This window comes from Motacilla alba, chromosome 1 (genome assembly GCF_015832195.1).
Source record: "Motacilla alba alba isolate MOTALB_02 chromosome 1, Motacilla_alba_V1.0_pri, whole genome shotgun sequence".
Taxonomy (NCBI): Eukaryota; Metazoa; Chordata; class Aves; order Passeriformes; family Motacillidae; genus Motacilla; species Motacilla alba.
In genome coordinates, this window is record NC_052016.1 from 55,164,014 (window position 1) to 55,190,926 (window position 26,913).

Consider the following 26,913-nt stretch of genomic DNA (forward strand, 5'->3'; position numbering starts at 1 on the left):
TACGTTCTGAAAAAGATTGCACTTTAAGTTAGGAAAAAGAAGAATTCTGGAAAATGTATGCATTCACAATTTCAAGTCGGAAACTGTTTCACAGAATGAAGAAATAAGGAAGCAATATGATGCACACAGAAGTGGGAGGGTTATGGTAACTTTTGAAGGAGAAGGGCGAAAGAAAACCCACTCTTTCCCCCTTTACCTGTCTTGCGTTACCCATTAAATGGAAAGGTAAATCAATGATTATATTCTGAAATTTTTTGGAAAAAAGATCTCTTGCTGTAAATGTCAAAAGAGGAGGAAGTGTGTCAGGTAAGGTAAATAGTGTGTAGAAAAAAAAAGGGTAAACCAAATAGACATATCCAAAATTGAAAATATGCTTCATTACTAGATTATCAGATTAGCATATTGCTTATTATTTAATAAAGCAGTGAATGTTACAGCACTGTTACATTTCAGTTGCGTTTCATGCGGCATGGAAACATCATCACTTTTATTTACGGGGAGCTATAGAAATTAGTTACTATGGGAATAAGAGCCTTCGTTTTGGAATATTTTACCTAGGTTATATTTATCAATAAAACTTCAAAAATTATTTTGAGCTATTTGCTGTTCATACTTAGTGTAGTTTTCTCAGGTATTTTCTGTTTCTTTCTGCTGTTTAAGCCCAGCTTTCATGTAGCATTTAATTGACTTGTCAAGTGTTTAGCTAGTCTGGAATTTAATGTAACTGATGGGTGTATAAAGGCAATGCTGAACATACTTGAAAATATCAAGCTTTAAGTTTTAAAAAAAATATTAAAACCTAATTCTAGTAAACAAATTCTAATTTTTGGTTGAACATTGATCATTCATGTATCACAAACATTCAGATTGGACATAGTTTGGAAACTACCTGATCAATAAAATGAGAAACTTGTACTTAAAATAATAGTTGATTTCTGCAGAAATGTAATATATTTTCTTTTGAAATTTCTATTAAAAAATTTCACTTGCAAGTCATATTTAAAATTTTAAATAGCTTAATTCACCTGCATATGTAGTAAGGCATTTGAATTTGAAATTAAGTCACTCATTTTGTCACTTGGATTACAGTTGTGTCTTGTCTTGCTTCTTTGGATTTCCTACTGTGTTTTGCCAATGTAAATGCCCCCAAAAGTCGTCAGGTTGATAAAAACACTATATTAAATATTATATTAAACCTACAACACTACAGTACAAAAGTGTCTTCCACAAAGAAAGTTACAGAGCATGCAGTGAGGAATGAAATACTAGATGCAGAGCTTGAACACAGCCTCTGATGCTTACTAGCCCCAGCTGTCAATTCAGTAGACTACCAGAAGAATTCTTTTATCATCACATACAAGAAATTCTAAGAAATATATCTTTACACTTACTTTGGCAGACAAAATTACTGTGTATTCAGTTACATGCTTCAAAAAAAGATGTTAAAATTATGTTTGTGATTGCTGTGTGGATAATACTCCAGTCTTTAGAAATACTTTTATGGGGAAAGCAGCTTGGATATTTTCAGTCGGGGTTAAACCAAATTTATGTGCCAAGACTTTTGCCTGTACTGTCTGACTTTTCAGTCGTGTAATCTGTATCCTTTAACCTTCATGGCTGCTAAATTACACAATTATTTAGTAACTTAAATGTTTGATTTAAAACAAACCCTTAAGAATAGTCCCCTGAAAGAAAGAGGCTTTTCAGAATGAGGCAGACTGAGTGTGAAAAGTAGGTTGGGCAGAAGAGAAATAGTCTCTGGAGAATGGTGGAGGGTTTTTTGACTACTTGACCAGCCAAAAACTGTGGATCACTAATTGCATAGCGGTGGATGGGCAGAGTAGCTGGACAGTGTTTTCCCAATGGTCTCCCATGGATAGAAAAAGACCTATGAGAAAGGTGAAAGTCTTGCAGAATTCTTGCATTGCAAATGGTAAAGCCAAAATGAGGTGGAACTGGTTTTGGGAAAGACTAACTTAAAACATGATTGAGAAGTGATCACAGATTTCCATCTTCAGGTACATGCATTTTTGATGAGCTTATTTTTCTTGTTTTCTATCCGGTTTTGATGTTAGGAGCGGCTGAATATTTCTGCTTAGCACTTGCCTATCTGGGGTTAAACTCTTTTCAATATGCACTTATTTACATTTTGGACTTGACTGCATGGAGTTGGATTAAATTACAGCCTGGCAAAATGGGTGTGATGTTAGCAAATTTCTTCTCTTTGTCTATTAAAACTGGTGTCTGCACTGTGAGAGCCTTAGCATGCTCATCACATATAGAAATATTCTTTGTTATCGCTGTGTGAGACTGGGAAATTTTCACTTCTCCAAATAAATGCAGTCATTGGCCTCGTCTCTGAACTTTTCTGTGATTGGCATCATAATAACTTCCCTCTGAATTATGCAGCTAGTGCACAGGGATCTGCTTGAAGATGAGGTTTAAATCTTGGTTGCCTGTGCAATGATTAAATAAATCAGCTTCTAAATTTAACTGATGTAGTTAAATTACTTCTTGAACTGTGTGTAGATTAGTCTCTAATGGCTTGATTTTTTCCATATGTGCTTGTAGTCTATGTAGATTACACTGATTATTTTAAAGTGTAGTTAAGAGCAATGTAAGTATTGATAGGTTTGTTACATAATTTGGTAGGGTGTATGGAAGTTCCATGTAATCACAGATAACTTTAAATTACAGTCTTTGAGAGTTGGAGTCAATGTGTTTGTGCCTACAGTCACCTTGTCAGTCCATAAAAACAAACTGGTCTCCAGTCACAATGGGTCTTGCTTGGTTTGATGTGATTCTCAGCCTCAGGAAGGGTGCCAACAGCCGCAGCATTGCCCCTGGAGCCTCATCACAGAGATGGCAATAGCAGTCCTTTTTCTGTTCAGCAGCCAGCTGGTCACAGCTGTAGTTAAGAAATCTATTCCTCTTGAATTGGGGGATCTCATCAGCTCAATGGGTTTTAAACTAGTAATTGCATTTCACAGGAAAAGATTTTTATCACTAATATAACAGCAACAGCATTGCTGTGAGGCAGGCCAGTTTAGAGTAGGTTCACTTCTGAATTCAGCATCTTTGTTTCTGTTGTATATTTAAAGAAAAACAAGAGCTTCCTGAATATTAACATGCCAGGATTTAATTCCCCCTCGCCCCTATTGTTTTCACTTCAACATGTTTAGGTTCAAAATCTACTTACTAGTGTTAAGAATGAATATCTAGTAAATCTTTTTGTTCAAAGCAATTTAATGATAGGAAATAATGAAAGTGTTTGGATCCAGTATGCAAAATATTTTGAGGCAAACTCATGGCAAAGTTCACTACCAACCACTGTGGAACTAGAGGGGTGAAAATAATCAGTTAGGTTTTTCTTTCTTTGGAAATAGGTGCCCTAATTGATTTCCAACTGCTTTCTTTAAGTTTTACAAGAGACTGCTGTGATCATCAGGATCTAGATGACTGACCTTTCTTTTTTAAATTCAGGAATAAAATTAAAGCGTACTTCACCAATAATCATCGCAGTGTTATGCTTTTACTCGTAAATAAAACACTAACATTTAAAGCTTACACAAACTGAATAATAAATGAGGATTTCATGGAATGGGTCAGGTTGGATGGGATCACAGTTGGTCATCTGGTCCAGCCTCCCTTGCTCAAGCAAGGTCATCCCAGGGCACAGGGCTGTGTCCAGATGGTTCTTGAACATCTCCAGTGAGGGAGACTCCACACCCTCTCTGGGCAGTCTGTTCCAGTGTGCAGTCACTGCACAGTAAAGAAGTCCTTCCTCACGTTCAGGTGGAACTTCTGCCCATTGCCTCTTGTCTTGTTTGGCACCACTGAGAAGAGCCTTCAAGAGGAAACAGACTGCCCTGAAATTATCGTTGCAACTACAAGGTAGCCTCAGCTATGCATTAAAACAGTTTAAAATGAGGCATTAATGGCTCCTTATACTATAAAAAAATAGAGCACTGAGTCTTTGCAGATAGCTGACTAGTCTGTAATCTGTCAGCATTTAGTAAGCTAGGTGCATTTTCCTTATTGTGGGGGAAGAAGCAGCATTTACTTCTGAGGATTTGTGGAAATAGTTGACATGCTATGGGGTGTGTTGGAAGAGTTTTCATCTTCAAATAAGAACACAGCTTCTAAACAGGATGTTTTGCACCGACAGTGGGAGGGGAGTTTGCAGTATCTCTGGGGAGTGGATAGGAAAAGGGGAGGAGCGGCTACCCCATCCCATTCTTTTAGTTACTGGACTCTTTCTTCAGAGAGTAAGAAACAGTTTTTAAAATCTGTCTCTGAATAGTAAACAGTTTCAGTAATTAAAAAAAAAAAAAGTGTTTTGTACCAAATAGGGCAAACACTGGATTGTAAAACTTCAGGGGCGAAAGGGAAGTAAAAAAATTAGTTTGTATCTCTCCTCTTAGCTACCAATGCCTCCAGTGCTTGTTGGACCAGCTGGCAACTTCCAAAGAAACAGTGAGACATGGCATTGCAGAAGTGAGGTGTGGAGAGCAGAGTCCAGGTGAGTAGAGGAAAGCGGCTGTAGGGCACGTGAAGGACACAAATCTTGGTTGCTGTGTCGGCAACTGGAGTGGCAAATATGCACAAAGCAGCAGTGCTGGATGTGAAGGAGGAGATAAAGCACTAGCAGCAGGACTCCTATAAAGGAGGAGAAGATTGGACTGTGGCTCTAAAATATGGGCGGGCAGGGCATCTTATCATCAGTGATAAAACTGAATGGCTTCAGGTGTTTGGCTGTGGGATGCTGATAGATGCATTTGGGAAATACGAATGTGATCAGTTCAACATGCAGTCTGCCTGTTTGCATTTTATGACTAGTGATTAATGGTAAACAGGTAAAGAAATATTCTGTTCTCTATAAATTACAAGATCAATTTGGATTACATTTGGATTTTAGATTGAAAACATAGAAAGAATTGTTCCTTAATTTTTTAATAGTTTGTCCTTGATTCTGTCTTAGTCTCTTGGAAAGAAAAAAGGGACCTTCACAATTTACCAGGAGTTAAGGGCAACTACTTTTCTTGAGATGTGATGGTACCTTTCATCAGATAAGTGACTTTTTGTTCCTGAGAAGAGGATACTAATTTTTGTCTTGTTGTTATCCACGCTTCTGTTTCAGAGTACTGTGTATTTATTTTAAAAAGTACATATTTAATATTTCATTCTTTAAAAATAAATTTGGTCTTAAATATTTATAAATATATGCTGCTTGTTTCTTTTTATAAACAAACCACAGAAATCAATGTATACCAGATTAGCATTCACTAAAAGCATGTTTTTCACAAAGAGATGATAAGGATACAGACATAAATGACTTATGTGGCTAACATGATAAGCAGAATTTGTAATGCACACGTGGGATATCTGTTTTTCTTCTGTTCAGTAAATTTTTTGTTGGCCTACTCAAAGTTTGCTGGGATGCCTATGAGATTTTTGGGGAATGTGTCAGCAGAAAGTTCCTGAAAATTACAGGAGTTCCGAGCTCTTTAGTGTCATTGGTGTGTTCCTACTAATAAGATGGACTGGGACTAGAGAGAACAACTTCTGAGTAGCAGCTGAGGGGTTCTATGTGTAATCTTTGGGAAGAGGGTACCTTATTCTGTCTACAGCTTCCTTGTGAGGGAGGTGCAAAGGGAGGTGCTGATCCAGCCTGTGTCAGGTGTCCAGTGATAAGATGCAAGAGAATGACATAAAGCTGCATCAGGAAAGTTTAGACTGGATGTTAGGGAAAAGTTTTTCACTGAGGCTTGTGGTCAAGCACTGGAACAAGCTCTGCAGGAAAGTGGTCGTAACCCCAAACTTGTCAGAGTTCAAGAAGCATTTGGACAACACTCTTAAGTACCTGGATTAACTTTGGGGTTGCCCTGTGTGGTCCGGAGCTGGACTGGACTATCCTCATGTCTCCTTTCCAACTCAGCATATTCCATGACTCAAGTAAAATTATTTTAATGTGACAATATTGGTGCCGTTTCTTGTAGGAAGCAGTTGCTAGTCTTTCAGTCTTTATCTAGTCGCTTGTGCTTAGGTTGCTGTTCCAACACACCTGAACACTGTAACTGAGTATGAAATGGGAGTTCAGCTTGAATTGCTTTGGTTTTTGGTTTTTTGGTTTTTTTTTCTTTTGTTCTGAAGTAGATTGAGTGCTTTCACTATCACTTCCATGCTCTCAGATATAAGGGTAGTAATTCCATAAACTACTTTGACATCTTTTCCCTGGATTAGATTTTTGCTGACTTCCAATCTGATTCCAGCATGAGAAGCAGCTCAGCCAAGAGCATCAGCTATAATAGCACAAATGTTGAAACAGGAATGGGAAAAGGAATCCATTTAATTAAATCAAGGAGTGGTTGGCTTACAGCTGTCTTAAAAAGCGCAATTTTGAGTGGAGCGGATCTTAAGGCAATGACTGGGTTTTTGTTCTGAGAAGGAAAAATAATTCATTTTGTGGTTGAAACATTTGTTGCTTAGTATTGATGTGATCTAGGTCCAATTTCTGATCCTTCTACAGGCCTTGATGATGCTGACCAGTGCACAAGTGGCTCTAGTGCCTCTCAGCAGTGTAAATGAGATGCTGCTTGTTATCTTTCTCATGTTTGGAGAGTAAATTTAATGTCAGGGTGTACAGATACTGTAGGAGTGCAGGTATTGGGTAACCTTACTGAAATAGGTTTGGTGATGCTCCTTGGCAGTTGCAGCCTTGCTAGGTTTAGGCAGTCTGTTCCTCTTTCAGTGGGTCTGAGTTGGCTCTATTGCCAGGATTTTGCTGTGTGTTTGACTGATAGTTAGTTAGGAAGATGAGGTCCTTCACAAAGGATTGGTAGGCTGAGTGCATTATAGGAAGTGAGAGGATCAAGGTAACTGACTCCTGTAGATATTTTTGTTTTATTCCTCCCTTTTCTATGGAACATTCATTTGTAAGTATTGGAGGGAAGCATAATTAAAAAATACTGTGAAAATATTTTCAGCCCCAAGATGATTCTTTTTCTTTCTAACCTGTATTTGCCTCTCTTCTTATATCTTGTCTTGACAAAATTAAAACAAAATAAAAGTACTCTTTTTCAGCCTTTATATAGCAAAGTAAAGCATGATGGAAAAACATTGTAGGATGTATTATGCTGTAGGTTTGGTTTGGATCCAGGAATTATATTATAATGCAAATTCCCCAGATGTGAAGTATATGAACTCTTTAAGATGAGTGTAAAAACAAAACATTGTCTGTAGGGGCATATGTGACAGTGTCAGCATCTGATGGTCCATAGACTGGGAGAGCACTAGTTTGGAACAAATATTCCTGTTTCTCTACAAAAAACAGTATATGCAAGATGGACTCAGGATCATCACCAGCAGCTATTTGGCTCTGAAGGAGCTTATGCTCCTATTGTACCACACAACTTCCTAATGCAGTTTCTGAAGTCTTTAAACATCCCCAGAGGCTCACAGGTGAAAAACCTGATGGCTCATGCCGTTCTTTATTGTGGACTCCATGTATTTTGATGGTTTGTGCTTTTATTGTTCTATGTAAGACTGTTTTCCTCCAAGCTCACACCTATCATTCACCCACACTTGGCATTGACTAAAAGAAGAGAATTACAGACATAACTATAAATCAGTGTGATGCTTTCAAGGACTCAGTGTTAGGTTCTGAAATTTCATAGTTCCTTATAAAGCTAAGTTCACATTTTCAAGTCATATTTTTATATATATGTCTTAAAGAAAGACAGACAAAAGGTTCCACGAGGGGTACTTTACTGCACTGGTTTGAAATACAGCAATAAAGCACATTTTAAAAATTTAATGTTATCATTGATAACCTCTGCATCCCCAGTAACCTTAGCTGTGATTTAATGATTTTTTAGCTAGGAGGAAAAGTTGCTTAAGCCTCTCCTTACTGATTATTTGTACGTGGTAAGAATGCTTTTTTTCATTGAAGCTGGTTTCTGGAGCACTTGTATCCTGCCAGCTCCATGGAGATGTGTTGATACAATGCCAGATTTCATGGAACACAACTTTCTTTCCAGCCTTCAAGTGTTGAAAGGGGATTTTTACAGAAGACTAACTGCTGAATTCTGTCTGAGACTCACTATGGTTTTACAGTAGCTTATTTGTCTCACAATGGGAGTTACTGTATGTGTATGGAGGAAATCTCTTTAGTGCTGAAAATGAGGTTTTGTTTGTCAGTGTTACTGTATCAAAGCATGTTACTTGTAGTACTGCCTGACACTGATTTTAGCTTTAATACCCCCCCCCAAGAAAACTCAAAAAAAACCAACAAAAAAACCACCAAAACCAAACAAAACCAAACAAAAAAACCACCCTACAAAACTCAACACAAAATGCTACTAAAACCTCAAAACAGCAGAAAAAAGAAAAATCTGAGGCCAGCATTAAATGTTAAATTATTAAGAAGGCAATGGTGGGCAGAACCTTGACATCTGAATTTGTGATCCTAGCAGGAGAGAGAATCTGTCACAAAGGAGGCAGAAACACTAAGAGAGGATGTGATATTTTGTACCTACTTACAGTCTCAGTGTGCCTTATGTATCAATAACAAATATATCAAGAGTGTTTAGATTTAAGTTTTTTACTGTGGTTTCATTTCTCTAAGTATTCTGTTTCTGGTGAGAGGTATTAATGCATATCTGCCCATGTAAATTAGTTTTGAAAAAATGTCTTCAGTATTGATAAGGGCAGGAAAAAGGAGTATGGTCTGTCTTTCTGCTGGACCCCATATTACTTGTTTGTGGGGTTCTGGGAGCTCTTGTACTTCTGATAACGGGATGTTCTGCTGTCATCAGTAACTGTTACTATTTCGTTTTATGAACTGAAAAATTACACGCTGCTTACTTCTCATGCGTCAAGCAGGAATGGTTTCTGTGATTAACTTGAAGATGTTAACTGTGTGGAGGAGAGTGAGGAAGATTAGCTGGGAGAGGGAAATAGCATCCTTAGTGCTCAGGTTATTGTGCACAGGCAGATAATGTATAGGAAAGACATAAAATGTGGCCCCACTGTGGGAAAGTCACTGACCAGAGCTCAGCCTTCCTTAGGCCCCAGAGTGAAATAACCGTAACACAAAAAGCTGTATCAACAGGGGACCTTGATAAGGCTCCTTGTGCTCTGTGGTGATTTTTTGGGGGGTGGTGGGTTGGTTTTTTGTGTTGTTTCTCTTTGTTATTTTTTTTTAAATTATTTTTATGACTGTCTTGAGTGTTGCTTTCTGTCACTCATAGTATCTTTCTTGATTTATACACCAGTCCTTGATCACATGGCACTTTGTGATAATGCTGTAGTACAGTAGCTACCAGAAGATGGACTTCGTGGGAACAGATGGCACACTTGGCTCAGGATAAAAATAGTTGGGAATTTTCAATTCACTTAGACTCAGCTGTTGGATCCAGACACAAAATATTTAGTTCAGTTTTTCCATGAAAGCACCCAAAACAAATCTGGTTTTCCCTCACATAGACTAGTTGCCATTTCCAGGTTTCAGATATACAGGTAAAGTCAAGTGTTGGTAGGAGTGTCAAAATCAGGAAAATTTGTGGTGTGGGTGTAAAGCTTCACCTTGAACTTTACGCCAGGGATGTTGCTTTATTTTGTAATAATTTAAATCTTCATAGGCTGTCCATGTGTTTCCTGACACATACCAGGAAATTTCTGCTGCTGTTGTGTGGCTGTCCAGATGGATATTGAAGTTGCTTTGACTGCAAAGTATTTTAAGGATTGTGATACATAGTGTGGTAGCCTGAAAAAGCATCATTGCAGGTGTTTCTCAGTGTTAAAGTCTTTCCTGCCTGGTGAGAACTGGGAGTGGAGGAGGTTTGTTGGGAGTAGAGGTAGAGAAAGTATAATGGCAATTCAACATTAATCTTAAGTGCTTTTCCTTTTGCTGTTTGACCTACATTATTGGTCTCTTCCAATCTGTGTGGGTCATATGTATAATAAATATGTATAAATTGCATGTGTATATATTGAACATAAATGTACACAAAGTGTACTTGTGTGTATACGCATATATGGCATCCAGAGGGTTTCTTGTACAGAAAAGAACTATTAAGAAAACTTGACACTTCTCTGTGACATTGTATATTTTGGATTAACTGAATTATGTGAAAATCTAACACTTCCATGTGACATTTTTACTCTCAGCAGTTGATCTAAAGAGTTTAAGAACAGATTTTTTTTTTTTTCCTGGAAAAATCCTGTTTTAAAAGGTTTTTCGCGGTGAATATTAGATATGGGAAATAGGGAACACTGTGTATTGCCATAAAATGGATATTATTTGACAAAAAATTCAATCCTTGATCTGTTTTTTACTTTCTCTTCCAATTTAAGGTTAATTGGAGTTCTGAGAAACAAATTACTGAATTTGCTTCTGGTTTAGCTTGAGGTCATTGGAGGATCTGAATGGCATATTGTCCCTGCAGGAGGGCTCCTGAGGCCTCACCAGGTGGCCTTTATCACATGGACTGTGACCCAGACAGTTATTTCGAGCACTTTAAATCCAGTAAGGCTCTGTTAAATGGGATCAGTGTAAGTCAGCAAGCCTAGCTGCAACTTAGGTTTTCTTTATATAATCAAGGCATTTGCTTCTGATAACCCTTGCTGTTTGTGAAGGAGGAGGGCTGGGACAAATGTACTTTAAATGGTCTGCAGGAGTTATTTGTACATTATTGAAGTCTGAAACACTAAGAAAAGGCTTGTTTTACAGTTGTTTCAATATCCTGTTATGAGTTCTTCCAGCATCAAATTGAAGCAGTGTAAAGAAATCATAGGATAATGGTTCTTGTCACAGAATTTTTCCATTTCTGTAGTGTAGATAGAATGCTACTGTATATAACTCTAAACTCTTAAAAGAATGTGCATCAGATAACCAAAACTGGCTCAAAGTAAGCACTGTAAGGTGTTTAATGGCATCATTCAAGAGACTGTTGAAAGCGTCGTACTTACAGTAGTTTCTCAGTGGTGTATCCAAAGCCACGCTTTGTCTTATTATTTTAATTGTCAGCTGAAGAAGGGGTTTGTGTGTAATGATGGTTTTTGGATTGGAGTAGGTGGGTAGGGAACAAAGAAATTTCCTTCAGGTGGTGGTATGGTTAATTGTTAATTAAGTACTAATGTTTATTCAATTGCAGTTCTCTTGGTTTTGTCTTTTTTTTATTATTATTATTTGTTGCTTTGTGGTATTACTATGCTAGAAAAATTAACAGGTACTAAACAGGTGGGAATGACTGGTGTGGCAGTACACAGCAAGTTACTTGAACCATGATTAGTAAATCAGTAAATTTAAGGCTTAATTTATGTTAGCCAGTTCATGGGAGTACTTCTGGGTTTTGAGATAGTGGCCTGTAGACATTTTCTCAACTGTCTGGGCTGCTGAGTTTTGCTGTGGAAAGTGAGAACTGTGTGGATCTGCCTGCATAACAAACTCTGCTCACATCTGATTAAGATCCAAGCCTGTTTCCAGATGACATCTGGAAGCATTTCGACCTGCTAGTGGAGGGCTGTTCCTGACCTAATTAGCTTGGTGGTATAACTAGCTCTCTGCTGCTTTGTGATTTTGTTTCTTTTGACTTCATCTGGCTTACACTTCTCACTGAATGTTACCATGTAGGGTACTAAAGGTCAAAACAAAATTAGATTTTACAATCTGCTGCTCTTCCAGTCAGTGTTTCAGTACTTCTAAATTTTCATACATGTAATCATTAGGTATTCCAAGTACAAAGAGCTGAATAATTCAGCAGCCGTATGGCTCGCACATGTCAAGATGATACAAAAGGGGGGGATGATCAATCTAAGTCTTCTTTCCTGTGTTGTAGGACAAAGCACTGCTTCCTCCTCTTTCTGTTTTGAGTTTCTCCTAGCTCTGGCTGGGTGCTTCTTCTCAAGAAAGAGGTGGTATTTAAAGGGTAAATGCCACTTGAGATGTAGACAGTATAGTGTAGTGAGGTATTTAGATTTTCATTTCTTTCAAACCTGCTTAAAAAACAAAAGGCTACCACTATTTCTTTATATGCACAAGTAAAGTTTTTTTAGCTGCTGTACCAAACTGGACAAATGAAATTTAAACAAGCTCCAACAGACACTTTTACATCCTTGATGTAAAGACAAATAATAAAACCAAAGGGAAACAAATGGTGACTCAGTTCAATTCTGTTTGCTTGAATAGGGGAAGGGATGATAATAAAGTCTTGGGGTATAATACAGAAAGGTCATATGAAAGAAAACCGTGTTTTCAGTGCAGCGTAAGTACTTTGTGATTGAAACAAGTCCGTTCTTAAGATAGCAAAAAAGGCGTTTTTTCCTTTCTCAAGTGCATGCATAACATTTACGCTGTATTTGGTGTTAGTCTGGCAGTGTTAGGTTGAAATTGTAAAATTGATGGTGGCAGTAAGGTTTTTATGTTGTTTTTTTTTTTAATGTATGAATGCAGTGGAACAGATGTTCAGAACAGCATGGAATATTCCTTGTTCCCCATCCCACCATCTCTTTCACACCGAGCCATCTGGAAGGGACTAGGAGCAGGATGAGCAGCCATCACGCTAAGAACAAGATTAACGTGTCGGCATCTTTTGTTGATACTTTAAACTGGTCACTGTTTGTTCAGCGGAAAGAAACGATGGGACGTCTCATGACTCCCTGTGTGCTAAGATCATTCATGTGGCTATGGAAAAAAGGCAGAAGAGAAAATGTGATTTTTGTAGAACAATTAATAAATTTAATGGTAGTCAGGCTGGACTTAGACCCATACAGGCAGAAACCGACTTTTTCCCCATTCAGCTGTATTGATGTGACTGGCCACCTTTTACCATTAAGCATAGTGTCAGTTAATAGCATTCTGTTAAAACAGATTCAAATTTACTTATTTGGGAAAAAACTTCTGTACATGCTTTTCAGTTCATGCTCTTAATGAACTTGATTTTTTTTACCCTGAGTTTTTCTTTTTTACAGAAGCAAGTATACCATTTGTGGATGTCTTTCAGTTTATTCAGTTGGATTTCTTTACTACCCTTTATCCTTACGTCTTTTGAGATAAAATGTAAGTGTTCTGCCTTAATGAACAAAATTTTGTTGGAGAAAGGACAGCTTGTGGTTTAGAAGCGAGGGACTTTAGTCATGTGTGAAGGTGCCCTGGATCATCTGTATTCTGAAACAGAATGAGTAGAAAAGGGTGGGTGGATCTGATGTTGGCAGAGTGATTGGATTCAGTGCAGCAAGCTATTGTATTGTGTACTCTTTGAAGTTCTGTTAGATTTCAGGTAAGCAAATCTGTTTCTGAATAGATATTTGAGTAACACTGGGTGTCAAGGAAGACTAAAATGTGTTAGTAAAGGAGAAATTGGATTTGAAAGCTTAACACACAGGTTCAGTGGTACCACAATGTATTTCTTGCATTGTTTTGTGTTTCTTTCAAACAAGAGAATTTTAAGGAATGGAAATCTGAAATCAGATTCTGGAAGGCTATTTGAAAATAAGGTGCTTAAAGTCTGAAACTACCGCTGTAGTGCTGTAACCTGTTCTAAGGGAGAAGATAATCAGAAGAAAGTGGCACAATCCAAGATATCAGCTTTCAGATCTCCATTTTCAGAGTAAAGATAAGCATGAGAAAAATAAGAGAGGGTAAAACTATTTAAGGGATCTGCATAGATGGTCTGGGGAAAGCTTATTCTGTGAAGAAATGGGGTGATGGAATTAAGTAAATATTAGTGTTTAAAAAATACTTCAGCATGACAAATATACTGTGCATATGCTTTTCCTGTATTTCTATGAAAATTATAAGGCATGTGTAAAAAGTATAAAGATTTAAGTGACAGAAGTTAAAAATTCAATGCAATTTACTGGCAAAGATTTTTGGATACTGGGCAGTGGAAAAAATGCTGTGAGTATAAATGACAAAGTCCATTAATTTGAACAGTGAGAACTTAATACAGGAGATATATTCTGTATTACATAGGTATGTTGCAGTTGGGCTTGAAAAGTTACCTACTTGGAAATTGAGATAAACCACTGTTAACCTTTAGTTAAGTAGCTTCATTAGCAGAAAGTGAGAAATACCTTTATTTCTCCCTTGAACAATGATGAAACCATTTAATTGGGTGAGATGTATGTGATCCCTTATTTTGGAGCAGGAGATGAAACTTCATCATAATCTGTCTGTACTTCTTGATGATAAGCTTTTTATTTTCTTAGAAACTGCTGTGAAAAGTATTGTGAATGGGAAGAATTGTTCTTGGGGATTGTGGCTTTGAAATGTTACAGTTCTATTGAGAGGAAAAAGTTAATGCAGTAACTTTGAAGTGGTCCCTCAGTCTTCTTTTTTTTCACTGGAGGACTCCTACTTGGCAGTAAACTGCAGACACAAGTATTTAAGCAGAAGTTGATGAGACTTTTGACACTATCAGAGAATGGCAGGTGCCCAAAGATCGTCTCGAGCTACAGTGGACAGGTATTGCAAACATGGGGTTGTAGAACAAAGGGGAAAAGACCCCAAAATACTCATCCTGGAAGCTGGATCTTTCTTCTTCTCCTGGAAGAGAAAATAAGCCAATTTCTGACATCATAGTTATTGATATTATTTTAAAGCCTTTTGTATTACAGTCTGTAGTGTCAAGGAAAGAACAGCTACTTAATTTTAGGTTGAATCATCCTCAGGGCCTCTTTTCCTGTATTTGTGAATGTTATCTTTTCTGTGCATGTTTATGGTTAATCTGAAATACTGAGAACTAAATGTAAAGTACTGTAAATACTCACTGCTGTGAAGATCTATTCACTTTTTTCTCTCCCAACGTTTTAATTAATAGAAATTCCTGAATTAATGCCTTCACCTTTTAATGGTTCTGCAAACTTTTGTGTTGCAGGCCCACTCTGATAATAGAGGTAGCAATTGTTCTCCTTCTTACAGGTCTTTTGGAGGTATGAAGGGATGACTAGGAAAATGTACATCCATACAATTTTAGATTGCAGATAAGCAGAACTAATTGCCGTCCCTTCTCCTGTTGTCCTTTCTCTTGTCATTACTTAATGCCTTGATTTCCTTCATAATATCACTGGACCATAAAATCTGCCCTGAAGATCTCAGCACAGACAAAAACTCTGCCAAATAAAGAAAAGAAAACAAAACAACTGTCCAAGTTGGTGAACCTTCGGAAACGGCTCATTGCAAGAGACATTGAAGAGCTCTATTAAAGAAACAAAATAGCTTTAGGAATTTCTGTGCCCTTTTCATCATTGCTAGTACTTAGATTGGTATGATGCAAGAGGAAGATAGAGAAGTGGTGGTCTGATACTGAGAGGAAAAAACCTCCTTTCATTCCAGGCCTGACTCTCATCCCTTTCACACAGACCTGGCAATCACGAGGAATATCTGTGAAAACAATGGTGATAGAATTGGCTATATAGTAAATTGTAGTGAGGAGGACATTTTCTAGGCATTTCACTTTACATTTGTTGTTGAAAGATGTGGTTTGTTGTGGATAATAAATATTCTTTATTTTTAATTATCTTTAGGAAATAGAATTATGTTAGATTTTGTGCAGTTATATCAAAAGTCTGCCCTTGCATCACCAAACTCCTATCAAAATCAAGAGAGTTGCATTAAAAATTATGTGAAACGTGAAAAAATATGTATATTAGCTAAAAAATACCATGTCCCTTAGATTGGGTTAGCTCTAATAAAAGTAAAGTACTTGGTACTTAAAGCATGATTGTGGTTTAGTAAAACAATATTTTGTTTTGATACTAATTACACAGTAATGTGGCTGAGAGAGGAATTGCATACTTGATAGAATTCGAATAGCTAGAAGAGACTATTAAAAATTAGTCTTGTTTGGATGCCTTTTGATAAAAAGTAATTCTGTGGTATTAGAGAGCACTGTGAGACAATAACTGATGGCTAAATATTCTGTATTGTTTTGCAGTATACAAATTGTGGATTCAGATTCTTGTTAGAATGAAGCCAGTTTAAAAAAAAAAAAAGAAAAAAAGCACAAAATTTTTAAAAGTACGGAAGAATGACATTAGATGAATCTTGAATTCAATAATTTCCACAATATATGCTAGTTATGGTTTGGTTTTAGTTTGTCATTACTGATCAGGTAGTAAATGACATTTAGAGATGACAAGTAGGAAAGGTTCACAAACGTCAGGTTCTCGGTCACTTAGGATAAGGAAAAACCAAAATGGAGCATGTATTAAAGGCATATTTATTTCTTTTCTTTCCATTAGAATAGGAGGGATAGCAGTGTTTATTCTCCATGTAGCCATTTTCTTTCATCTCATGAAGGATGAAGAACCTTTGGAGGACATGGAGATCTGTGATAATGGCACCACCATGGGGGGAAAAATGGGGATGGGAGAGCATCTTGAAAGCTGGTGCTTGGGGTCTTTCACCTTTCTGCTTTCTTTTCTATTTCAGTTTAGCACATACATGAATCTTGAAGGTGGGTCATGGCAGGCTATCTAGAACTACAAACTTGAACAAGAAAATGGGAAGTATTACTAAATTGGGTGCCATTCAGAGATGGAAATTGTGTGTTGAATTGACTGTTAGGACATCAGATATGGGAAACTTAACTATCTGTAAAAATTTTAAATGTTGAAATGCCCTAGGCATGGAGACTGTGATTAGGAGGTAGTGTAACTTGATTGTGTGGCTTGATGTGAGCAAACCAATGGTATTTTTCTGGTTTTGATGAGGTGAAATGCAGTTCTAGATTCAGACACTGAAATTTAGGTGAGTGCCTATCAGAGCTTACACATGAGGTGTTTGAGTGCACCGTGTCATTCTTCTATCTGCCAAGAGATGCAGGGATTTGGTTGCTCTCTGGGCTTCTGCTGAGCTCATATGTAGTCGTACAAACTTAGGTGCTTAATTCTGAATGGAATCCCATCTGGTACATTACTCATGGCAAGCTGTGTATTCAGTCTGTCTCGTTTTTCTTCTCCATAGAAAGAGAATTATGGTGTGTCTCTTTTTATAGAGAGCTGGGAGATTCATCAATGGAAAGCTCCAAAGCTCTCTGAAAAGAATAGACTATATTCAGGGACAATTTAGAATTGATGTATAGTAAGCTCTTTTTCATGGTAAAATGTTCTGCTTTGTCATATTTTACTAGAGGATAGAAGAAGAAATCTCTGAAGAGTTTGAGAAAGGGATTGAACAGTGTCTTTGAGAAGAGGTAATAAGTAAACGTTCACAAGTAGGGAGGCTGTTTAATGAATTGGAATTTGTTTTGTGGCATTAGTGAATATGTAAAGAACTTAAAATAAAGAACCATGGAATTCAGGTACGTTATTTTTAGCCCTCGTGTAAATTGCAGTGCCTTTTTGGGGATGTGAAAGGACAAAAGGCAGGTTGGGGGAACAGCTGGTACTTCAAGTTTTTGCCAGTAGCTCAAATATTTGAAAAATTCATCTTGTCTCTTGTAATAGCTGTGCTCTGCTGTTGTTTGAAAAGATTGCACATGGTGTTTGTCATCTTTCAAGTTTGTTACTTTACATCTGCTCTCTACATGATTTTTTTAAGAATCTGACTTGCCAAGGCAGTGTCAGACTTCTTGCAAGCAGTTTAACAGCTGCTGTCCAGGGGAAGGCAGTCTGAGTTGACCTGGAGTGATACTTCTGTGGCTGTAAGGGAAGCATGCAAAGAAAAGCAAAAATGCTTTGATTAAGTCTTTCCATAGCACACTTGCCTCCACAGCAATGAGTACTGGGATAAGCGCCTTCTAATTTTAAGACAAAAGGCAAGTTGTTATGGAGTTGTTATGCAAGTTTTTGTGGGAGGGGGAGAGAGAAAGTAGAGAAAGGGAAGTGAGAATACTGAGGAAGCATGCAAAATCTGAATTTTAATGGGTTGATCTAAGCTAATTCAAGCTTTTGATGTCCTGTCCTTTCAGAATGTGTGTGAAAATTGAGTTGCTGATGCCTGGAGGGTTTGGAGAGCAGTGTCCGTTTGTGCTCCAGTCAGAGTTCAGTCCAGCCAGATGTCGAATCTGATCCATGTCCAGTGAGGCACTCATGGGTTTAGTGAGATGTTAAGCAGCATCTCACCCTCTTAGTTTTTCATCTCTCCCCTTTCGACTACTCTGATTTTTCTGGTCTGACACTAATGTGTCATGCATTTCCACTTCAACCAGTTGTATATGTGCAATATTGCATCTTTCCTCTCTTGTGCTTGATGCAGCTGATGGTTTAAAGGCAGCTGTCAGGTGTAGATGGTCTCACAGTGAAGATGAACCCCTTTATCCAAACTATAAGTCTTTGGTTTCATTGTGTATTTAGCTGGGGTAAAACGAGTGAAAAGAAATACAAACTAGGGTTGGGACCAATGTCTTGCTCTGACATAATTTTTGAAAATAATAATTTATTTGCATTAGATTTTTCAATTATTTGTGGATGGGAGGGTGTTCTGTTTTGGGCTGGGGTAGAGTTATTTTTTTTCACAGGAGCTGGTAGGGAGCTGTGTTTCAGATTTGTGCTCAACCCAGGGTTAAGAAATTAGAGGTGCTATTGCTCAGCAGGGCTTACACAGAGCCACAGCCTTTTCTGCTTATTGTACTTTGTCAAGGAGACATTGTCAAGGAGAATACTGGGGTGTTTGGGATATTTGGGAAGAGACACAGCTGGGACAGATGACCCAAAATGATCATGGGAGTATTCCAGACCATGTGACATCATGCTCAGTGTATAAAGTGAGGAGAAGAAGGAGGAGGAAGAGGGGATGTTTGGAGTGATGGTGCAGTACTTCGACTTCCCAAGTCACCATTGTGTGACGGAGCCCTGCTCTTCTGGAGATGGCTGAACACTGCCTGCCTGTGGGAAGCAGTGAATTAATTCCTTGGTGTGATTTTCATGCATGTACTGCTTTTGCTTTCCCTATTAAACTGTCTTTATCTCAACCTATGAGTTTTCTATCTTTTAGTCTCTTGATTCTCTCCCTAATCCAGCTGGTAGGGGACAGAGAGAGCAACTCTCTGAGGGGCTTGGCTCTTGGCTGGGGTTAAACCACAGCAGAAGGGGAGAGAAGTTATTAAACCTCTGTACTGCAAAATTGAATATGATTTCTAAATGCCAGTGTATTTAATATAGTGACATAATGGTGTATTTTTTGTCTAGAAAGAAACTGGGACTGAGTGTGACTCAAAACTGGTGGAAGATAAATGTGGAAGGCAGTGGAATTGCCATTGCAAATTCTTGTTTTCTGCTCCTGGTAACACATTCCCTTCAGTCTGGTTGTGTCTCCTGAAGACCCTGTAGTTCAGAGGCCTGTTTTGTCTTGATTGCTTGTCTAACTTCTTGCTACATAGATTTTGAAATAAATTTAGCCTCACTTCTTATGCATTTTCTTTAAAAAGGAAGTTCATCTGAGTTGTGTGTGGTGAAGAAAAAGATGGTTGTGCTATAGTAATAAGGACACAAGCTTTTTACTTAGAATAGGTTAATATCTAAATAGGTCTGTCAGTGTTTAATTCATTTAGGTAAAGGGTTTAAATTAGAAGAAGGTTATTGCAGTTGCAGAGCTGTTTTTTTCTTTTCCTCTGATTAGGAGCAGGTAGTGGATTGCTTAATTTGTTGCATATATTTACTCATTGGTGTTCAGTTTACCTTTTGGAATTAAACTTCAAACTGAAATGAGGTTGCTACATAATAATTTAAATCATACATTCAGATATGAAAGTTGTTTATTTTCCCCTACCCTCAGCCCTGGTGTGTGCTTTAGCCTGCTCTTTGGAGAAATGGGATTTCTTGTGTTGGTCTGTCACTCCCCTGGTAGCTCTCGAACACACCTGGACCATTTTGTCAGTAACTGACAAGAAAACAAAAAGCTCAAACTGCTGTCGTATGTCTTCTTCAAATTCGTTTTTACAGGCAAAAAAGAACATTATGTGGAGAAGGGACTTAAATAAGAGCTCCTGGTGGAAGGCATTCTGATTGTACTCAGTGTGGTAGGTGTTTCAAGAGGTGGCAGATGATTAGCTGGGCAGTGTGCAGCCAGCTTCCAGCTGGGCCCAGAGTGCTGTGTGGGCTAAGAGGGAGTTGGGTGAACTGCAAAAGGTAAGGGCAGGGGGCAGTTCTGGAGTGCTAGACAGAAAGCCATGGGAAAACCAGGCCTTGTCATATAATTAATTTAGCACTAATTTGTGCTCCTTTTAATTTATTTCCTGCAAATTACGTTTATATGAAATGCATTTTCACTGTAACATTTATATTACACTGAAAAAATTCTTCATAACGATTCCTGTTTCGTAGCTCTAATGCACTAGCCTGTTTGTAGAGTGTTAGTGCTAGATGATGCTCTTCAGTAATAGTGAATTTTCAGTTTTGACTTATTTTTGATCAAGTTCAGAAAAGAGTCTGCAATGGGTATGAAGTAGTATTTTGAAATATATATGTTTGTAGAGAAATACAAAAACATAGAATAGAAACAGGAAGATTTTTATCAAATACAGAGATTGTTCCTCTGTTACCTCTGATGTGCTGTGTAAAATTTAGCAAACTCAGCTAACCTTAAATTCTGACATATTCAAATTGTCTCATATTAAGAAAGATGTACAGTATAATTCAAGACTACTGCTTAGAAGTCATGAGCTTGTTCCTTCCTGACGTGTTATGAAATAGTCTTACAGTTAAATAGTTTCTTTTTGTTCATTAAGGCTGTTAAGCTTTTAGAAATGTTCTTGAGAATAAAATATTTTAAATTTTCAGGCGGAAGTCATTACAGAAATTACTGTGCAACATTTGAAAAGCAAAAGGATTTTTTAGTTTACTAATGTGATTTTAATTAGAAAAATTGAAAGGTTACTTTAATTGCTTTAGTACAGTAAAAAAGAAATTTTCAGCTAAGTCTTTCCCAAATGAGCTATGTCCTTGGTAATAATGTAACTTCTTGTTCTAGAAAATTTCCATGCCACGTGGTTTTAAATAGAATATTATTCATGAGTAGTACATGGACATTGAATTGACTATAGTTTTAAAGAAAACTGCTTTAGATGTTTTTGTTTTATATCGCTTCCCTCTTGGGAGAATTCTTTCTCACTTGGGCATCCTTGCTCTCAAAGCTGCTCTCTGCAGGACAGTGGTTTCTATGCCATTGTGCCCTTTTGTGATGCTTTGAGATCTCTTTTTTGTGTTTGTTTTCCCCATCTGTTGTGGTTTAGGAATGATACTCCACACTTTAGTTCTCCCCCCGAGACTTTCCAAACCATACTGACTTGCTCGCTCCCCTTCTCCCCCTCTTCTGCCCCCCAGCCCCCGGCGTGGCCAGAGAGGAGAACTGGATGCACAAAAGGCAAAGATCACAGCTTGAGATAAGAACAATTTGCTGGAAACAGCAATGAGATATGAAAACAAACTAGCAGCAACAATATTAATAATTATATAAAAAGAGAGAATGATTCACGTGCAAAAATGCTCAAAAAATGCAGAGCCTGACTTGACAGAAGCCAGGTTGTTCCTGACTGTAGAGGAATGCACTGCTTCTTGGAAATGAGAGAGGAATCCCTTTGCCCGGCCCCTGGCAGTGATGTGAGATGGTATCAAATAACAAAATGTCTTGGCCCCTCCCCTTGGTCTAGGCTGGAACCAAGACACCATCCTCATTTATTTCATTTTTCCAAGAAAACCAGTTCTGACAACCTTAGTTTTCTCAGATAAATGTCTTCCTGCACCTGGCATGTTCCCAAAAGCTGGTCAGTGAATGCCCTTATCCCACTCAGAATGCCATACAGCTCTCCCTGTGGAAAACCATCTTCTTCCTCATGCAGCCTAATTCTGAGAGGCACTTGCCCTTCCGTGTCAGATGAATTTGTCATTTGTACTGAAAACTGTCAGAGCTGGGGTAGGTCGGTGTCTGACGTAGTTGGGGGCTGTAGTGCTTGGTCAGTCTGTTGGTGGCCAGCTTGCCAAGGCAGGATGCCAGCCTGCTCCAGACACTGACCTTTCCTGCCACTCCTGTGGGGACTGCCAGTTTTTTCTAAATGCAAATGTGCACTGAAGTCCAGTGACTCTAGAACTGCAGCACAAGTCTGTGCATACAGTAAATCTTACACCAAATCTGAGGCAAAAAGCTTACATTACCTATATTGCCTTTACTCTCCGCTGCTCTGCAGTGCTCCTGTCATATTCTGGCAGGAGAGCACAACGCCGGTGCCCCAGTAGGAATTGTACAGTATCTTACAGTGGTAGGGCTGAAGCAAGGCTTTAAAAGAAGAAAGGTAAAGTACTTTCTGGAGGAAAAAAAGCCTGCGTGTGTGCTACAGTGATTCAGACCTCTTAATTTCATTTTTGTAAATGTCATATGTATTTGTTTGTAAATTCCAGATTGTGAGCCATGCCTTTGGTGAAAAGGAACATTGAACCACGGCATCTCTGCCGAGGAGCTCTGCCAGAGGGAATTACAAGTGAACTGGAATGTGTAACAAATAGCACCCTTGCTGCAATCATACGCCAGCTAAGCAGCTTAAGTAAGTATCTGTAACTTCCTGCAAGTATTTGATTCATGATGAAAAGCTTTGAGATGGATTGTTTGAAATAGCAAAAGTATGGTATGTGATGTTATCATTTATGTATTGTAATAATATGCTATAATAATAACTGTCTTTATGCTCTTCTATATTTTGAAGTTGATTAAAAACCCAACCCTCCCCCCACCCTCAAACCCCACTCCAAAAAAGAAATTAACAAAAAACAAGCAGGAAAAAAAAACCACTACCAAGAAAAGCCCCAACCAAAAGACCAGAGCATAGAAGACCAGAAATTTTTCTAAGGTGAGAGAAATTAGTGCAAGAAATAAGACCAGCACTTGAGTTCTACAGGATTGAGCCAGCATACTCTTCTGCCTCTTGGTATCAAACGACACATTTGACTGAAATTTTAGTTTTTTGTAATGTGCCAGTATTTCTTAAGCCTTCTCTTTTATATATAAATGTGTGCTCAATTCATATGAATGAAATTAGGCACATTGAAAGGATGCCATTTGCTGAGCAGGCTACTGTTGAGGCAAGCTAACATCAGCTCTGTACAGAGTAGCCTACACACCACACCTGTCAGGTGACACCACCACTAGCAATTCTAGAAGCATGACTGGAGTGTTTGCAAGATGAACAATATTTTTGATGAAAGGGACAAGAGATGTTTTTCAGACGGTCTTTAACAATCAGCAGCTGTTGTTTGTGCTGATAACGCTGCTCCTAGAAAAGAAATTACTGCTTCATCAGTTGCTTCTCTTTGTAAATGGACGTGGTTTTAAAACTGAGAGTCTGTATGGAGCTTAGACTATGGGGCCCACTGGTATTCAGTTCATGATGATAGGAAAAAGCCTTTGCTTAGAGAAAGAGGACAAGAGACACAGCATTTCCTCTTTGCAATAGTCAGGGATTTAGGGATTTTTCTGAGCTGGAGGTCCATCTGAATCATCCCATGTAATGAGCATTTGTAAAACTATCATCTGTGGTATTGCTTAGATCTGTTGAAATAGGGATTACACCTTCTTCTTGACCAATGACCTGTGGCAGAATGTCCCACAATGGAAGCTGACCTGTTTCTTCCTTTTGATGCCTTCTCATTCTGGTGTGATGAAAAGTAATGAAAGGTGCTTTCATCTTGTGCATTTCCATAATAATTTGTGATTTTGTTAAGTCTTTATCCTGTTCTCCTGGTGATAGCCTTTCCAGGTTGAAGTGTCCTGATCTGAGAGTGATCTTTTTGAATAGAAACCATTTTGTATTTCTGATCACTGTTATTTCTTCTTTGGATATGTAAGTTAGGGTGTATTCTGGGTCTTTTAAGGTGAAGTGTTGAGGACTTCATATTCAAAACAGCCTTCTGTTTTATCATTATGGCCCTAGGAATTTGGAGAATTTTGATTGTTGCTAAGCATTGAATTATTATTTTCAGATAAGCTTGCAAGTGTACCTCTGATCTTTCTTGAACAGCAGCTGACGATTTAGTGTCTAATGTTATTTAGAGTTACTTTGTGTTTGTGTTGTCATTAAGTTTCATTTACTGTTTTGTCAGACAGTTGCTTAGTAGTGCCATCCTTAAGTTTCAGAAAAGTGAGAATGGCTAATGTTCCAATTATACTGAAGGAGACCTAATTTTGAATGATAAGACCTCATTTTGGTGTTGTGCTATGGTTGTCCAAGTGTGGCTAATACACCTTTTACTTGTCTGGCTTGCTAGGAATGTGTACAGCTTTCATTTATCCAGATTTAGTCTTGGGGCTAATCTGTTATACAGTGTATTTAGATCCTCTTATGATTGTTGCTGAGGAACCGACTAATATTCATATCCGGCAGTTTTCCCTTAGCGGATTTCTAGGGTCATCTGAAGTCTTTGTGGACAGCCCCTAAAGTTCTGTTAGTGTCAAATTAAAGATCTATGCAAATAATGATGTGTCCTTAGTCTTAACAGATGAATATGTGGTATTTAACAAGTGAAATGTACCACCATTCTCATCCACAGTCTGAAATATGTCATGTTTGCAGAGGGTTTTTTTTTTCTGCAGACAGCATTTGCTTTGCCTGTCTTTTGAGCCAACTGGAAGCAAGGAAATGATCACAGAAAAATGCTGTGCTGGAGCTGAAGTAGTATGTCCTGCTGACTGCATCAGAGCTGGTTGGTGTTCCCACAGCTTGAGGCATAGAGCAAGCAAGTTCAGGTCTGTCTTGCAGTCACACTGGTTTTTTAGTGTTGCACTGTGAGTTCAGTGTGGATTTTAAAATCTGGCAGGTCTGTACTGTTGCATACAAACTTGCCTCTGCTCTTTTTGGGAGACATGAACAAGTACCTATCCAAAGGGAATGTGCTCTCAGGAGAGCTTTTTCTGTATTATGTTCTCAGAATTGGGTTCATTTCCAGCCAGCTGGCTCAGAACACAGGCAGAGAACAACATCCCACAACTTGCCTCCTAGTATTTTCTTGAGTAGATTGGCCATTGGCTCAATTTCTCTAGTTTTTGTACAGGCCTGAGCACACTGCATCTCTCTGTCACTTTCCTCTGTAGCACTGCCGAACCAGGCTGAGTTGGAAAGGCTGCTTTTTTGCCATTAAGTATCATGCTAGAGGTACTGTGAGAAAGGAGATGGGAATCAAGACCTAGTCAGTTACAGCCTGCGACTTCTGTATCTTCAAAAAAAGAGAGGAGAGTAAAGTATGATTCTAATGTTTCTAGTTAATGCAGTTACAAATGGGTGGATGGAATCACTGTCTTCTGTAGTTGGAGGGAACCTTAGAACCTTAGACTGCATAATTTCTTAGATGGGTTTTTAAATTAATGTATAGGTTGGCCAAATGTTGGGCATCACCTATTGTTTTTAAATTATTGTCTTACAGCACCAAAGTCAGCTTTCAAATTGAAAGACACATGCCTTTTTCCTGCTTGTTTCTGTTTTATTAAAGATCTAATTTAAACAATAGCAACATAGAAAACATTTGAAGTATTATTTTATTTTTGAAACTTACTGCATCGTGTTAATCACAACAGCATGTCCAATACTGCTTTACTTTGTCACTGTTTTCACAGGCAGGAGATTGACAATCTCTCTTTCACATGTTCTGGGCTAGCAAGTGTTGGAAAAAATCAAATATTAAAAGAAGTATGCTCCCACTTTGCCTTCTGAAAGATAACTGATGAACATCCATCTCCTTGACTTCTCTAGGGATGATGTGTTTAATCCTAGGATGTGGCAGTCCTCTCTCAGCAGGCTGATTTCAATATATTAACATAAACTGACATCTATTAAAATTGATTGAGCGCTGAATACTGGTGGCTGAAGAATGTAGTAACTGCTTTATTTAGCTGAAGAGTTGAAAAGCTTATTTTTTCCATAGCTTAGAATAACATCTTCATTTGGAGCAACTAAATCAAGTGGGGATTATAAGTAAATTTCAACTAGCTGCTGGGAACACTTAGAGAGCGCTTCTAGTGTGCAGGCAGTTGAACACTGGCACGGGTAGCTCAGAGGAGTTGTGGAGCCTCCATCCTTGTAAGTGTTCAAAACCCAGCTGGTCCAGAGTCCTGTCTCATTGTGCTGTGAACCTGGAATTGGACCAGATGATTTTGAACTTCAGCTGTTCTGTGGTTGTGTGTGACTTCTGTTTTGGAGAGGGAGGAGATTAGGAGCAGGTAGATAGCATATCCACCTTCCACATATATGTATTAAGCACAGCTTGCATACACTGACATAACTTAACATTTTGGGTGAGTTATTGACTGATCTTGCACGTAGTAATGAAAACTCTTACTGGTAAAATCCTTCATTCAATGGCAATCACTTTTTTTCTTGTGATTCGCAGTATTTTCAGATAATGTTTTAGTCTACTTGTTGTTTCCTCCCCCCCAGGTAAGTGACCAAGAAAAGGCCAGATTGTCCTGTTGACTTCCTAAGTGTGGCCAATTTTTTTTACACTGAGTTATTATTTCCAGATGTTCACAGAATGGGATCTTAACTGAAATTTTCATTGTATTTTTACTTTGTGAAGTGTTAAGGTTGGTTATTGGACCAACTTAAAATGTCAATAATGGCTGCTTTGGAAATCCCAGTCATTTAGCTGGTTAATAGATATTCCATATTCTTCCAACTAATTAGATAGTTTTACTACTTTGCCCCCTTCCTCCCATCCATTTTTGCTCTTCAGACTTTTCTTGATACAGGTCATAAGATGAGCTTAATTCAGAAGTAGGGTTTTAAAGTTTGTTTGAAAAGCATGGTTAAGTGCAGGAGGCAGGACTTTTCTTTCTACAAGGAATTTCTTGAGGGGTTTGGGCTGCAGAAACTGTAGAAGGAGGCATCTTAAATGAAATAGCAGTATCTGGGTAGGAGGGACCATCATTTTCAGTGATGAGCAGTGACTATCAGTTCAGCGGGAGCAATGAGTTTGGGTGGGATTTGAAAT

General features: G+C 38.2%; 1 protein-coding gene across 2 annotated transcripts in view; it reads left to right on the forward strand.

Annotated features, from left to right (window-relative positions):
- WASF3 (WASP family member 3) overlaps nt 1-26,913 on the forward strand; it is a 65,543-nt gene that overhangs the window by 20,179 nt on the left and 18,451 nt on the right. For both annotated transcript variants that reach the window (XM_038138326.1, XM_038138317.1), the window contains exon 3: nt 22,339-22,481. In XM_038138326.1, coding sequence (XP_037994254.1) covers nt 22,349-22,481 — 133 coding nt within the window. In that variant the 5' untranslated portion in view covers nt 22,339-22,348. The remainder of the gene's footprint in view (nt 1-22,338; nt 22,482-26,913) is intronic.